Below are 16925 nucleotides of genomic sequence, written 5' to 3' on the forward strand. Positions count from 1 at the left end.
CAATTTCCTTCTCCATAACTGACCTCTCCAGCATTTGAGAGAGGGAGACTTTATGTGTCTCCTCTTCTTAACCAAGGAGGCAGTTTCGGTGCTGCTCAATCCCTTGAGCCACTGTCTCATCTCTGTGGTTCCTCCCCCTCCTGCTCCAGCTCCTCCAGCTTGTGCCTTACCCAGCATGCTCTGCAGCAGAAGAGAGTGCTGGCAATACAGTGGTACCTTGGTTTAAGTACACAATTGGTTCCGGAAGTCTGTACTTAACCTGAAGCGTACTTAACCTGAAGCGAACATTTCCATTGAAAGTAATGGAAAGTGGATTAATCCGTTCCAGACGGGTCCGCAGAGTATACTTAAACTGAAGCGTACTTAAACTGAGGGCGTACTTAAACTGAAGCGTACATAAACCGAGGTATGGCTGTAACAAACAGCGGTAGCAAGGGCTGCGTGTAAAGTGAGCAGGGGGGTGGAATCCTTGGCTGTGTTGTTTCTCTCCCCCAAGACCACAGGCGCCAAATATGGGGAGCCGTGGGGGCCAATCCCCCCCAAATCTAAATCAGAGTGCCGGCCCCCCAACTTCTGTGACAGCTGTGTGCGCATACTGTGGGACATGTATGGTGCATTGATGTCACGTGGCCCTGTACCACTTCAGTAACGGGGGGGGCAAGGTGGCACGTGTGTCCCTATCTGAGAGTCGTACCGCTGCTGACATCCTTCCCACTCCATCCTCCAGGTGGCAGTGCCTGAGGCTGCCCTATGGAGCCACAGCGAAAGGGTGGAGCAGAAGGAGCTGATCACTGAAGCTGCTCCACACTCAGCTCCATGCTTGGCCTCCTCCCCCCTCCTCAATTTTTTGGAACACTGGGGGGTGGCCTTGCCCCCCCCAACAAAAATATTGAGGGAGGGGAGGCAAAAGAGCTTGGCCCGTAGGAGTTGTCAGCCCTGATCAGAGGTAGCCCTAATACAGGCTGGTTAGCCCAGTCTTGCATCTACAAGAATAAACAAATATTCAAGTATGAAGTGTGAGATGTTCTCGACAGAACCAAACAGCTCCACTTGGCTGATGAGGCGCCATGACAAATTTAAAATACAGAAGTGCATGTACGCCCTGTGAAATGTTACTGTAAATGGAATAGTTGTTACTGTAAATAACCCATGGCTCCTGTAGTTTTGTTTTGTTTTGTTTGTTTAATTGTTTAATTAGCTCTAATCTGAAATGATGATAGGTGCTGGGCGTAAAGTAACTTCATTAAATGTTGTTTCCTGAACGGCATTCTTGTTCAGTTGTTAGTAAGGCAATTTGGCGTTACCGTAAGGTGATTATACCATTGGCTGCCCTATGTTTCTTAGAATTGCTTCCTAACAAACCTTCCCCCACCACACACACACACACACACACACACACAAAATCTTTTTTGGCACCACCCAAGACAAGACAAGACCACAGAACAAACTGTCACAATACCCAAGATTCTAGGATTTCAGCTTCCTGATTTCCCCAAATCTTCCCAGCTTTATTCACTATATATTCACTATATGTAAGAAAATGACAAAATGCATTGGTGTTAAGATTGTATATATGATCTAGGAGCTGCCACCCCTGCTCACATTACTCACTCTCCCACCACACATACCCACCCCTGGAAACCCCTCACCCACCATTTACCCCTCATCACCCTCCCTGCCACTCTCCCATGGCAACCCCCTGGACAATGCACTTCCCTCTCCCACACATTATTCCACATTTTTGGAAGCCTTGCCCTTCCCTGTCCCAACCTTATAACTGCATAACTGAGGGGGTCCACTTACTTCAGATTTTTCTCCTTTGATTGACATACAACTTCAAAACACAATGAAATGGCACCAAGTTGCGTGTTGTTGTTTTTTAACAACCTGTAAGAATACCTACCTGGCAAAAATCATGTTATCTTTATCAAATGTGGAGATTTGAATGGTGACCTGGATGAACAAAAGGGTTGCATGAAGGGGGACTCATTCAGAATTCACATTTAAACAGTGCAGCATTTTAGGCAAGATAGATAGATAGATAGATAGATAGATTAGATAGATAGATAGATAGATAGATAGATAGATAGATAGATATAGATGGATATAGATAGATAGATCTTCTTCTTCTTCTTCGGCGACCACTCGTAGCCGAGTAAGATTGTCTTCCATAAACACGGTTTTAACAATGGGTCCGTAAGTGACTGTGGAGGCCAATTCTGGATCCACACGTCAATAAATAGACAGACAGATAGAATTTTTCTCATGATCCTAAAATCTGGGGGTTATATTTTGTCCAGTACTACGGATAACTTTGTTTCCATTGCTTTGTTGCTTTTTTATATTTTATATTACCACACCATTCTTTCTTCTGTCCTGCCAGCATGCTCTCTACAAACACTTTGCCTCACTGTGCTGAGACTTCCTTTACATCCTCACCAATCCCACACCCCCACATTTGCTCAATCCATCACCTAGCTTGTTTTAAGCATTTTTATGTCCACCGCTTCTACTGCCTGCTTTTCTGAGTGCCTCTCATGCCCCCTCTGGCTCAGGGGTGATTACAGCAGCAAGAGCTGGATGCTCCTCTCCCTTGCAATCTGCACATGGAAAAGTATCTGGGATGATGTTAACCTCTGAGGTGAAAACATACTTGTTCCATCTGGCAAGCCTCTGCAGACAGAACAAGTAAAAGAGTGTGACGTTAAATCCCCTCTCCATCTTTAATTTTTAATATTATTAAGATGACTACACACCTCTTCTCAGGAAACTTAGTAACCATGGGCCATTTAAATAATAACAGCATATAGCAGAATTTTTTCTGAAAGGGAGAATAGTGTGTGAGTTTGGCTGGCTTGCTCACTGTGGCTTCGTAGGGCTGAAGATTTGCACCAGTGTGGGATGAGCAGGGCCAGCCCTAATCTTAGCTAAACTGAGGCACCTGTAGATATGGAAAGGCAGGAAGTGAGCAACTCTGTATCTGCTATGCATACTCCAGTGTTTCCCAACCAGTGTGCCTCCAGATGTTTTGGGACTACAACTCCCATCATTCCTGACCACTGGTCTTGCTAGCTAGGGATGATGGGAGTTGTAGTCCTAAAACATCTGGAGGCACACTGGTTGGGAAACACTGGCATACTCGCAAGCAGGTCTCCACATAGCCTGATGCTGACACTTATTTTATAAAAAATGCATCGAAACATTTCAGTTCAAGCTAAGCAACACTTTATTTCTTTATCCAACCTATGTAGCACTTTATTTGTGAATGATGTTATACTGTACCAGTTTGTGGGAGAATTACTTTTAAGACACATTTAACAAATGTGAGGGATAAGGTGGCATAGCACCCTAAGACGGTGTTTTAAAACTAACACGAGCAAGAGACGGACAGTTGGAGATTCGCTGCTGCTTTGCAACAACATTAATGTGAGGATCAGAGGGATTGTATTCATCTCATGATGACTGAAACCTGATGTGCCTTGGTGAGTATAAAATGCAACACAATGAGGTAGTCATCCAAGCTTTCTATTTTGACACCTTCAGTAAGATTTACATGAGGTACATGGAAGCAGGTTCTACCAGTGTGTGGCAGTTGAGGGCTGATGTCACAAGAATCTTGTGGGAGCCATTGTTCCTCGACAGTTGAGTGACTTTCAGTTGGATGCCACCAAACCTGTTTGGTCAAAGCATACACTTTGGTCAGAGAAAAGGTTGTAGAATCTTTTATTTTTAACAATAATTTTTTATTTGTTTTCCATTATAGTCCAATAATAGCCTCCTTTTAACAATACCAATTTATAATGCAATTATTAATACAAATTGTTCAAATACCAAATTATTTTTATATTCTCGTTGCGAGAAGCCAAGTTGCAGGGAACCAGGCAGAGGGCCTTCTCGGTGGTGGCGCCCACCCTGTGGAATGCCCTCCCATCAGATGGCAAAGAAATAAACAGCTACCAGATTTTTAGAAGACATCTGAAGGCAGCCCTGTTTAGGGAGGCTTTTAATGTTTAGTAGATTATTTTATTTCATTTTTCTGTTGTAAGCCGCCCAGAGTGGCTGGGTATAAATATATTATTATTATTATTATTATTATTATTATTATTATTATTATTATTATTATTATAGATAAAGTGCCTCCCCACCGCATGCTAGATTTGATAGTTTGATGATTTTCCTTTTTTTCTGTGTTCCAGAATCTTACTAATTTCAGTTACAGTCCGGTCATAATAATAATCCCTTATACAACAACTGCAATATTAATAACTTCTATTAGTGTAGACACATTGAATGATTTATAAAGTTACAAGGGAGGAACTCAAAACTATAGCTTCAAACAAACAGGAGCTTAACTGTTTCTTGCAGGCCACTTTCCCAGTAAAAAAATCCCCTCCTGCAGCTGCCTTGCCACCTGCAGGGAAAAGATATTATGTGTACATATCTTAAACTGTAAAGGAGTTTTAAAATCAGGCTGTGATACAGTGGGGGAAGAGCGGGTCTAAGGTTCAAAGGGGAGGTTTAAAAATGCCCAAGCCCTTGGCAGTGCCTAACTAGCTACTTGGGTGCTAGACCAGGAAATGAGCCTTTTCTTTTTCTTTGGACCTTTCCTAGTGAAAACCCACTCCTTAAAACTCAATTGGAGCAAATGGCAACCCACAGAAAACCTCAATTGACATTTACTCTGCTTGAGCGATAAAGAGAGGACTTTTCCAGAGCAAAAAGAAAAGGGGGGGGGGTATTTGGTCACAGAGCTTTTAACTGTAGACTTGTGATTGAAACAGTTGGGCAAAAAAGTTAAGTGCAAGCTCTCACTCTACATTTTCCTCTGATGTGGACTTTTTAGAAAGAATCTCCAACACTATCCTATCTACCATCTCTACCTGTCAGCATATTGTCTTCCTTTCTTGCAGTGCTCCAAAATATGATCTAGCCTACATCACTAACAAACTGGCAAGTGTACAGACTCTGCACCTGCCGAAAGCTAAACAATATATGACATTTACGTAGTATGTGATTGAATATTGTGTGTACGTGTGAGCATTTTAATGACAAACAGTATTTGCAAAGGGGTGGGTGATCAGGGTCAGGACTGCAGTGTTCAAGGAAGGGAAATTTAACCCTTTCCCTCTGCACTGTGGTCTCAATGAGCCCTCCCTCACCCCCAAAAATCTACTACGGTATTTGGCACGGAAGGGAAGTTCCACTGGCACCAATGGAACCTTCTCTCCCAACTGGATATCAGCTTTAGGGGCAGGGTTTAAATGGGGCAACAGCACAGGAGAAAAGTAGCCCCCTCTTCCATGTGTGGTTCTTATCAGGATTTGGGGGGGGATTGCCTCTGGCTGCTATTTGTAATTTTAAGAACCCCAAAGAACAGAAGCAATGTTAAAATCATGTTTCCCATCACATGCATGGCAATGCTATGGTCATTTAGGATGAAGACTTTAGCTCTGTACATGCAAAATATCTCTTTATAATCAACACATGGACAGGCAGCGGGTGGGGCCATGCCTACTGGCTCCCCATATTCAAATATATTGAGATTTGGATCACAATGTGAGGGGCATTAGATGATGAGGGCTACGGCTATGATCCAGCTCCTGCCTGACCTTTGTTGATTATACACACGTGCATCAGATGCAAAGAGCTTTTACATGCCCTATAATTTGAAATAAGCTGTCACCGGCAATAAAACCCAAATACTCTTTCCCTGCCCCCATTCAGTTGCAATGAATTCCATAGTGCAGATATGTAATGTATGGGGAAGCTAAAAAAACATAGTATGGTTCCCAGCAGGTTGGATAGGTATTCTGAAACGTGTTGACAAGGATTGTTTTCTTCTCAAGACAGGAAAGAAAGATTTTCCAGTTGGTTACTTGGTCAGTTTTTTCCCCTTTCAAGTTCTTTGCAACTGAGGAATCAAGATGGCGACTGACAAACGACTGGACTTCATAGAGAATTACTGCACTCTCTTTCTCCATGTTAAGCCTGACAAATGGGCCAAGTTTTCAACCAGTGAGGAAGTCCACTCCATGCTCAATGAGTTCTATGAGAAGCATGATGTGCCAGCACTGGTGATCACCCTCAATCCCACTGGACAACTAGTTCCTTGTCTTGGCTTCCCAGCAACGCTGAAGAATAAAGGAGTGTATTTTGTGAAAAAGAGGCGTGAAAATGTCAACAAAGAGAACTTTCTGGATTTACTCCTCGTTGGAGATCTCAGCCCCTCCCCTGTAGAGCAGATGATGGCTGTCATGGAAGAGGTGGGCACCCAGTTTCTCTTAGCGGTTCACTGAATGATATCTCTTTATAAACAAACATATGAGAGCGCTGTCATAAGAGAACCACACAATGACACGAGGCAAGGAATGGGATGTATAGTTAATACAGCTCCTTATTTGGGTTCCAACGGGATTCTCAATATTTCATGAAGTTGCAGAAGAAACTGCTGTAATTTGATGGATCTACCCTTTTCCAATGTTGGACAAAGCCAATCAGGCTTTGGGTCTGGAAGTGAGAGATCCCTCTCCTTAAGCCTATCATATCACCTACAACTCCAATAATGTAAATTTTAAACATTTACCTCACACAGTTGTTGTGAGGGTAGAATTCCTTCCCTGATGCTTCTTCGAGGAACAGCAGGCTTGAAGTGTAATAAATAAATAAAGCCTACCAGCTCCTGATCATTAGGAAATGCCCCGAGTGTAAAAGTTGCATTGCCACATTACCCTGGCTATACTGGTTGATGATTAAATTCACCATATTCAAAGTGTGCATTAAAAAAAAACATTTAGGGTATGTCTGTGCCAGAGTCTTTCCTGGACTTGTCTGAACAACTGGTTCAGTCTGCACAAAATCCCTAATGTTCTCTCTAATTATGTTACAGGTAGGTAGCCGTGTTGGTCTGCCGTAGTCAAAACAAAATAAAAAAATTCCTTCCCACACGAAAGCTCATACCAATAACAAACTCAGTTGGTCTCTAAGGTGCTACTGGAAGGATTTTTTTATATTTTGTCTCTCTAATTATGGTTCTGCTTCTTGTTGGTGTGGCAGAGTGTTACTCAGGATCCAGAGGCGCTAATATTTTCCAGCGCTTTGGGACAGATGACATGATTAACATAGTCACTGGCAAGTTTATTATCCTCTTTGTAAATGCTCAAACCCAACCCCTTGCTTTTCTTTGAGAGCCAGTGGGGTGTAGTGGTTAAGAGCAGTGGACTCACAATCTGGTGAATCGGGTTCAATTCCCTGCTCCTCCACATGCAGCTGCTGGGTGACCTTGGGCTAGTCACACTTCTCTGAAGTCTCTCAGCCCCACCCACGTCACAGAGTGTTTGTTGTGGGGGAGGAAGGGAAAAGGATATTGTTAGCCGCTTTGAGACTCCTTAGGGTAGTGATAAAGCGGGATATCATATCCAAACTCTTCTCCTTCTCTTCTACATGTTAAGCTATATAGGAAGCTGTCTTACACCAGCTAAGAACTATTTCCCACCTAGCCACAACAATGTCTGTTCTGACTGGCAGCAGCTGTCCAGGCAGACATCACATCACCTGCTGCCTGGGATTGCTTTTACTGGAGACTCAGGGAACTGAATGTGAGTAACCCAAAGAGCAGCACAGGAAGATATGATGATGCAAGACAAAGACACAAACACAGAAGAACTGCAGCAAACAGCACTAACGTGGTCACTGCCTCCAGGTTAGCCCTGCCACCAGCTTCTCGTGGTCTCAGACTTGCCACAACCTACTATCAAAGAGTGATTCCTGAGCATGTTTGAGCACTGCAATGTTTTGGGACTGTGGCGGTGAGGGTTTGCCCACCTTTGTAATACTTGATATTTACAAAGCAGCCAACTCAACAAAAACTTTAAAAGGGAGGGCACACAGGTACGGCGTTTGTTGCCCTTTTCAGCACTTTTGTTAGCTCAACAATCTCGCCGTTGAGATGTGACAAACATAGCTTAACCCAGTATTCCAAATGTGGTCACACCACAGATTTGTAGAAAGGCATTGCAATATTGGCAGTTTTGTTTTGGATCCCTTTCCTAAATATCCCTAGCGTTGGATTTGCCTTTTTCACAGCTTCTGCATGCTGGGCTGCCTGACAAAGCATAACAATGCAATTCTGTCCTCAAGTTATTCCAGCTGGGCAGGGTTAGGCTCACTGCTAAGTTCCTGAAAGGAAATACATTGAAGTGGGGCATTGCCATTGCACCAGTGTAATGTAATACTGATGTTATTATGATGGCATTGCGGTGGTGTGGTGGCTGGCAGAATCATAGGACCAACCTGTCCAAAAAGAAGTTCCAGCCACTGGGATGTTTTTTTTTAAAAAAAAAAACAGGCTGGACCTTTGCAGATAAGTTTTAGATTTTATTAAAACTAATTCGATACAGTGTTGAGATCAGTAATGTTTGAAACAGAGCAATTATTTCCCTCTAGGTGGTCTATTCCTTATTTATGAAGCACGAAAACCTTGCTGGATGGCCTCAAGTGGTAGCTGATGATGTTATACGAGCAGCCCACAGACTGAAGAATGAGATGTTTGTGATGGGAGGAAAGATCAAAGGGAAAACACTGCTTCCTTTGCCAGACCTCATAGATACCTTGGAGAGTTCAGTGGATATGTTTGACACGTGGGTTCCCTAGAATAATGTCTGCCAATGTCTATACTTCTTGTTGTCTTGTACATAGTGTATGTGCAGCATATGCAGAACCCATTATTTTCATTTATTTAATTTTTTTTAAAGGCTACTCTCATCACTAAGGGGGCAATTGCTTGCATGTATGTATTTGGCATGCCTCCATGCTGTGATCCTCAGAGATGCCCACAACCAAGGAAGGGTGATGGCCCAAACAAAGGGAAATAGAAAGGTTCCTGGTTGTAAAGGCACAGGCACCCAGGAGGGAATGCAAGGATCATAGGCAGTGCTCCTGCAGCTAAAGAGATCCTGGAACAATTATACTGAGTTTTATATTATAGCCGGGCTGGCTAGTAATTGAATGGAGCTCCCTTTATTAACTTTTAGTTCAGAGGTTCTTAACTTGTGGCCCATGGCACCTAGGAGGTCCACTTGCAAGGGGTCTGTGAACCAAGTGCAAAAAACCCCAAAACAATAAAATAAATGGTAATGTGAAATTCCGTATGTGTTTGTGTGATTGGAAGGGATCCCATAGGTTTCCTCAGATTTTCAAAGGGGCCTGTGACCCCCCCAAAGAGGTTAATAACCGTTATGCAAGTTGCTCAGAAGTTAAAACTGTTTTCACCATACTGTCCTTTGTGGGTTCTTTCAGTCTTCCTAGAGCTGTGGACAGTACACTGTTACACTCCATTGAAACCATCATCATTGACTGGTCTCATCAGATACGAGATATCCTGAGCAAAGACTCGGCACAGCCTCTTCTGGATGGCTTGAACCCATTACCCAAAGTGGAATTTGATTTCTGGTACAGTCGGCAGGTTAACCTGCAGTGCATAAATGAACAGGTAGGTGGGAGTTTATGGGTACTTCATGAGACCTGGCTGCAAATCACTATACGGTCGTGAAAACAAGTTGCTAAAGTTGGGGTTTTTTGTGTTTTTGTTTGTCCCAGCTGTATGCCCCTCAGGTGAAAAAGATTGCTGATATTTTGGAGAGGGCAAAGAGCTGTTACTGGCCAGCACTCAGGAATGTTTTCAAGGACGTCTCTGCAGGTATCACCTCCTTTCTTAAATTACCGCCAGCAAGTTATTTTGGGTCATATGTAACAAATAGCTTTCAAGGCCCTCCTTAATTTACCTGCTCTTGTCACTTTTGTTTTATACAGGACTGAAGGAAGCTGATGATATTAACTTGTACTTGCAGCCACTGAAAGTTGCATTGGAAGAAGTGGAACAAGCTGAATATCATCAGGTATATATATTAATGGGGGGGAATAACATTTGAGAATTAAAATAGGCCACCTTGCTTATGCATCACTGCTAAGACCCTCTTAAAAATGAATTGCTAGCCATTTTTACTGCTACAATGGTTTATAAAAATATCTGGAGGGCAGCAGTTTGGGCAGGCTTGGTGTATACATTTTGTCTGTCTTCCACGATACTTTACTGAGGGTTATATTCTATGTAGCACTATGGTGAATGTTCTCCAAGAAGTCCATTGTTATCCAAAAAGTTCAAAAAAGGCTTTTTTTCAATGGTCTACAAACACCTCCGTGAAGAGGAAATGGGAGCTTATGTCCTGGCTTCCACCCAACCAATCAGGGTTGTACTTAATTGCAAGTAAAGAAGATAATAAACTAACATTTAATAATGCAGTCACTCGGGGTAGTCTAAGCAGTCCTTAGTAGCTAGGAAAGTGCAGAATCGAGTCCAAGTGCTCTTACAAGAAGTAGCAGCAATAAGTTTGGTCCAGAAACAAGAGCCAACGTTCAGAAGTCTGAGATTGGTAACTAGAGTTCCATGGGAGTTGTGGTGTTCCTACAAGTTCCCCACCTACCCACCAATATTTTAAACAGAGATGAAGAATGCCCAGCTACTCACAGGAATCCACATCCCTGCAGGAATTCCTGGGTTTCAGGCATGCACTCTGCCTCGTGGGTTGAGTCTCAGCCTTTCCTTGGGGTAAATAAGTGATGCAAGTGCGTCACTTATTGTTGAAGAATTTCACCTCCCTTTGGAGAAATTCAGTAAATTTGTCCGTCCAAAAATAGGGTGGAGAATTTTTAGAGGCCATTTGCATACAGTTCAAGTTAAAAATAAATGTGTGGAATATAGTTGCTTGAAACCTTTCCTTTCTCTTTTTTAACAGCTTCCTCCATTCATCAGCAGTGTCATGTACACTGTATGCTTAATCTGGGCCAATTCTGAATACTACAACATTCCATCTCGGATCATTGTCATATTGCAGGAGATCTGTAACCTCTTCATTGAATTGGTACTGTTCTGTGAAAATAAAGTTCTTTATTGGGGGGGGGGATTCCCGCCCCCTTTCCCATATTCTTCTCTTTGTTTCTTCTAATTTTCATTTGGTTTTTGTTTTGATGACTGCACCCATTAAATATAGTTTCAGCCAAATTGATTTTGCAGATGCTGAAATTGGTTAACTGGAAGGTGGGGGCGGGAGGGGGAGAGAAAATGAAACAGGGCCTGGGCAGGTTTGGTTGAGAGCAAAAACCTAGTGCAAAATTTCAGCAGAAATTGTTGCACTGGGAGGACTTGCCCTTCTTGCTTCTATCTTGTGGTTCATACCTGATCCACTGAAACAAGTAGGAAGTTGGTCAATTCCAGTTGTGAGCTCAGGATTGCCCACATTTGTGTTTCAACAGTCAAAGGAAAAGTGAATGACACATATGCTTAGGTGTGCTGTGGAAAGTCAGGAGTATAGGTGGCCAAGGGTACTGTTGTCACAGAGTCCCAACCACTGCTTGTCCTCACATTTAGATGAGATTTGTAGGCGGTTTGACCTATCACTTTGCATGTGCATAAGGAGGCAGTGGAGGAGCCTAAATCACAGCATCAATGAAAGCCGTTATTTCCTGCTGTAACGAGCACGCTTTGTGTTGATAAATCATGAGCAATATACAACTGCCCGAAGGGGCTGATTCATCAATGCACTGCCTTGCACTGCCAAACTGTTGCAGGGCTCCACTTCCAGTTTGCTTTAATGTTCCCTGTGCACCTAAAGGTCATCTTTGACTACACTGTTTTCTATTTAGACACGTAATTTTCTGAGTCCTGAGGAAGTGCTCAAAGGCTTACAAGGTGAAATTGAAGAGGTGCTAGGAGGGATCAAGCTGGCTATCTCTGTGATAGAGAAACTCTACAAGAGTTACGACGTTTGCTGCACAGATATGATGCCCAAGTTTTTTAAGGTGGGTTACTGATACCAGTGGACTTTGGTTCTCAGAGAAAGCATTACTCAGAACGTCACAGTGCAGCACATTCCGTAGAAGTTATTCCATTTAGTAATGTGGAAAACTTTTTTAAAAAATGTTTTTATTTTATTTTACAGATATAAATTTATAACAAAACTACATACATATACATATAAAGAGATTTCTCTGAATCTTGAGACTTCCCCCCATCCCCTCCATGGGTCTTATTGTCAACGTTTTCAACTGCGTATTATTTCATAATCTATATTTTATATCTATCCATATTGTCCATCATATTCGTTACATTCCAAGTGAGATTAAAATCCTGCTAATGTTTTCATCTCCTTACAGTGGTCTCCTAAATAAATTATAAGTTTTTCCCATTCTTTCTTGTGGAAAACTACCATATTTTAAACAGCTCTACCTGGTCAGGGCTGCTTCTAGATGCAGTTGTTCAATTTCAGAATTTTACTTGCAGAAAAATTTATATTACTGTAGGAAGCAATTTCCCCTCAACTTCAGGTTGGCTGGTCACCGAGGGCCCACCCACAATTTACGATAAGTTTGGGCTTAGTTTTCCCATTATCAAGGGGGCATCTTTGTGCTAGTCTCAGATTTCCAGATCTCTGCACAAACTAAGCACCAGAAATCATGGTGTGGGTCTGTGCATTGCTTGTTTTTTTCTGTTAGCTCATGTGCAACGTTATGACTGGAAGGGATGTTTGTTTGGTTACAAACAGAGCAAAAAGGCCACAGAACTCCATGTAAACAGCACACAAGACGTTCCCGTCCCCTTTGCATCTGGGGAACTGATGATCAGCAATTTGCAACGAGCTTTGAGCAAGTCCCTTAGGGGTTCCTCCCACCCCTTGCAGTCCCAGGGACAAAAGAGTCTTTTGAGGGCCACGGCTACTGTTTCTTCCATTGCACAGCGCTACAATTTTCAGACTGCTTTAACAGTCACTCCCTTTTCCCAGGGAACACTGGGAACTGTAGCTCAGTGAAGGGAATAGCAACCTGCTAACAATGCTCAACATCCTTAATAAACTACAGTTCCCAGGATCCTGTGGGGTGGGGGGAAGCATGGCAGTTTCAAGTTGTACGTGAATATACCTTTAAGGGCACCTCCCATATCTTGTTTAGGAGGTTGGGCCTAAGCAGGAAGCAGGGTTGAAAGTAGAGTGGAGAAAGTAACTTAAGGGGGGGGGGGAGATCTGTTGTTCCTTTCACAAAAGTATTTCTCATTCAGCTTCCCTGACCTACACATCCTTAGACAGATAATACTACTGTATGATACCAATTAAAAAAAAATATAGTGCAAATGAGGCCTTGGAGTTGCAGCTAAAGGCAGCCGCTGCCTTTATAGAGCTGGTCACACACTCTTATTTCTGTTTGCAGAACAAAGAACCCCAGTACTGGGAGTTCCCTTCTACGCTAGCTTTCACTAGAATGAATTCATTTTTTCACAGACTGAAGACAATAGAGGTGAGAATTAAACTATCTAAAATAAGAAATAACCATAGCTAATAGTTGCCCAGACCCCCCAAAATGTGTGTGTGAAATCATATTTAAAATCCCAGGCCATATTTTTGTTTTCAGAAAACTGTATATTTAAAAGTGATAACATTGGACAAAGTAAATTTTAGTGACTCTTTTTATTTTTTAAAATAATCGCTGTTGAAGCCACTTGTGTTTCCTGTTTAAGGAATGTAAAGAGAGCTGATAAGCAGCAAAACCAAGCCATTTAAAATTTATTCAAAAGAAGGAGGCAGTAGATAACTGTTGTTCATTCGTGTATTTTTTTTTAGGAACTGTACATGACTTCAATTGAATTTCTCAAACTGGAGAAAATTGAATTGGGAGGTGTGAGAGGCAATATCTTAGGGAAGCTGGTGGTTCAAATTTATGAGGAGGTTCTTGAATATGTTAAGGTCTTTGTTGAGTGCAAATATGATCCTTTAGATCCAGCAGATGAGGTTAGTAATTTCAATATGGGAAATTTATTCATATGTAGATGGCATAAATTATTTGCTTACTGTAAGGGACAAAATCCTGATATGCCCTAATTACTATAGCAACAAATGTATTCTTTTCAAGATAGTTGGCCTAGCTTATTGTCTACTTTGGTTTAATTAACTTTTAAAAGTCAACATATATGGTACATGATTGTTCTAACTCATTTTTTGTTGTTGTTGACTGTTATTATTATAATCAAAAGCAATTTGATGAAGACTTTGCAGACTTCCAGATAAAAATTCAGGATTTGGATCGACGGCTGTCCACCATTTTCTATCAAGGATTTGTTGACTGCTCCAGTTTTGAATCTGCTGTCAAGGTACATACATTCCTGTGTTTAACCTAAACCTAGATAGCTTTATCTGCAGTGGAACAAGCAGTAATTTATGCTCCTGCAGGTAAAGAAGCCAGTTTTATCCCTAGCTGCCATGGAACGTCCATCCCATGCAAGGAAGAAAATACTTTCCTTTTTCAGATCTGAGCCATTTGAATCACCAAATGAAAGGAAAAAAGAGAATACAGCTTTGTACCAAGTTTGCACACACTCATGTATATGTATAGATGCAGATTTAGAAATGATGACAATGATTTAAGTAGGAACAGACTACATCTCACCATAGCAAGGAAGATGGTAAGCTGGTGACCATTTTTGCCTGTTCAGTCTTCTGTCCCACGGCTAACTGTTAATGGGATCTGCTTGATCTCAAAAGGCAGGGAGTTCCAAAGGGCAGGTGCTGCTGCCTGTCACACTAAACAATTGAGTTCTTACAAATGCAGAACAGGTATTATATGGCACCTCTAATAGTGCCAATTCTGCTGATCAAAGTGGTCAAGTAGGCACATGTGAGGCAAGGCAATCTTGTAGGTAAGCTGGTCCCAATATTCCGATAGTAACTTCTTGAAACTGGCCCAGTAGCAAGCTGGCAAACAGTGGAGATCTCTGAGCGTAGGTGAACTAACATGAATGCATTTAAACAACTACAAAAGCTTTCACTGCCACTTTCTGAGTACTCCCCTCATTTTCTACTCTTTTTAATCATTGTATTTAATGAATTGTGTATAATGTCTGCTTTCATTATGATTTATTGATTTTGTTTAGACGCCAGTAGATGGCCTGTTAAATTGATAAATGGACACTAGGAATCATGTAATCATATGACTATAAAAAGGGTAATAATGGTTTACCATTATCCCAATTAATAAGTATATCAAGCTTAGTCTGCAGTCCAGACAGCAGTGCATACAAAGGCAGTCAGTCACCAGTGCAACAGAGTGATTGTGGCCATTTGCGGATACTAAATTAATTGCTATAACAGGTAAAGGTTGTGGTAGAGCTCACCAGGGAGAACAGAAGCTGATGTCATCTATTTGATTTGGCTTAAAGTTGCTTTAGAGGGACCCAGGTGGTGCTGTGGGTTCGAATCCCCGTGACGGGGTGAGCTCCCGTTGCTCGGTCCCAGCTCCTGCCAGCCTAGCAGTTCGAAAGGACGTCAAAATGCAAGTAGATAAATAGGAACCGCTACAGCAGGAAAGTAAACGGTGTTTCCGTGTGCTGCTCTGGTTCGCCAAAGTGGCTTTATCATGCTGGTCACATGACCTGGAAGCTATACGCCGGCTCCCTCGGCCAATAATGCGAGATGAGCGCGCAACCCCAGAGTCGGTCACGACTGGACCTAATGGTCAGGGGTCCCTTTACCTTTACCTTTAAAGTTGCTTTTACTAGAACTGGGATGTGAGTCAATGTGGATCACTCCTTCTAATAGCAATTTTGGGTGATGGGTGTCAACAGGATAGAACAGGCATCCCCAAACTTGGCCCTCCAGATGTTTTGGGACTTCAATTCCCATCATCCCTGACCACTGGTCCTGTTAGCTAGGGATGATGGGAGTTGTAGTCCCAAAACATCTGGAGGGCCAAGATTGGGGATGCCTGGGATAGAGCCACTCGGAAAGCTCTTAGCATGTCTTGGGGGGAACCCCAAGGTTTACAAAATCAAACATCTGCAGAAAAGAAAAAGGCACTAGGCGGACTGAGTATACTCAGTAGCCCATGGCATGTTGAGTGTCAGATGGAAAAGAAAACCAGAAAACCTAGGGAGGGGAATGGAATAAAACATTTTGGAGGAGAGTGTGGTTGTCTGGCTAGAACCCTAAACAGGAACATGTCTGCAGTTCTTACTGCAAAATGTTATTGCAGGTCCACTTGCCTAGCATAATTCAGAATGGATTTACAAATGAAAGCTCAGAGAACATATCATTTTTTAAAAATTGGGGCCTTCTTTGTGATTTTTGTTCTCTAGCAAATCCATATGTTTGCATCCCTGTTGGAGCGACCAATAATAAAGGCAGACGTAGCACCGCACTATGCAACCCTTCTGGAGATGTTCAATGTTGAGCTGGACAATGCAAAGATTTTATATGATGCCCAAATAGCTGCCACTACAGCAGGTGATGGTGTGCCTCCCCTTAGTAAAAATATGCCCCCTGTTGCCGGGCAACTGAAGTGGGCTTTGGAACTCCAGGAAAGATTGCAGCTCCCAAGGAAAGACTTGCGGGCCATTGATCATCCGTAAGTAGGAAATCGTTTATAACTTCCATTACCCACAAGCTATTTCCTGGAGTAATATTAAAAGCTATAAGGCAGCTTTATTTGCAGTGTCAATTAAATTCCACTGCCCATCTGAAACTGAGCTTTCTCCTTTCTGCAGGGTTATGTTCAGTTCTGAGGCCAAGCTGATATATGCGAAGTATGATGAAATGATACGTTTGCTGCAAGGTTACCGTGAGAAAATTTATGCAGATTGGATCGGCCGGGTTGACAGAGACTGCCAGTTCAACCTAGAGCAGCCACTGATCCATAGAGATCCGGAGACTAATCTTATTAGTGTGAATTTCAGCAAAGAGGTGTGTGGATAGGAGGAAAGCATGCTAGCATGTGATTTCTGGCTGCTTTGTGTTAGAAAATTTATTATTGCGCTATAGTGATACAGTGCTGTAGTGGTATAACGCTACATTACTACGGTGATGCTATATGGTGTTACATTCCTGTACTTC

General features: G+C 42.4%; 1 protein-coding gene across 1 annotated transcript in view; it reads left to right on the top strand.

Moving 5' to 3' along the window:
* Positions 1 to 5924: 5924 nt before the first annotated feature.
* Positions 5925 to 16925, top strand: part of DNAH17 (dynein axonemal heavy chain 17) — a 98753-nt gene continuing 87752 nt past the window's right edge. The window contains exons 1-12 of the mRNA XM_088663020.1: positions 5925 to 6263; positions 8443 to 8636; positions 9295 to 9487; positions 9595 to 9694; positions 9808 to 9893; positions 10791 to 10916; positions 11698 to 11853; positions 13255 to 13341; positions 13665 to 13832; positions 14075 to 14191; positions 16172 to 16440; positions 16580 to 16775. Coding sequence (XP_088519146.1) covers positions 5925 to 6263; positions 8443 to 8636; positions 9295 to 9487; positions 9595 to 9694; positions 9808 to 9893; positions 10791 to 10916; positions 11698 to 11853; positions 13255 to 13341; positions 13665 to 13832; positions 14075 to 14191; positions 16172 to 16440; positions 16580 to 16775 — 2031 coding nt within the window. The remainder of the gene's footprint in view (positions 6264 to 8442; positions 8637 to 9294; positions 9488 to 9594; positions 9695 to 9807; positions 9894 to 10790; positions 10917 to 11697; positions 11854 to 13254; positions 13342 to 13664; positions 13833 to 14074; positions 14192 to 16171; positions 16441 to 16579; positions 16776 to 16925) is intronic.

The sequence above is a fragment of the Zootoca vivipara genome, chromosome 2 (genome assembly GCF_965207765.1).
Source record: "Zootoca vivipara chromosome 2, rZooViv2.hap1.1, whole genome shotgun sequence".
NCBI classification, from domain to species: Eukaryota; Metazoa; Chordata; class Lepidosauria; order Squamata; family Lacertidae; genus Zootoca; species Zootoca vivipara.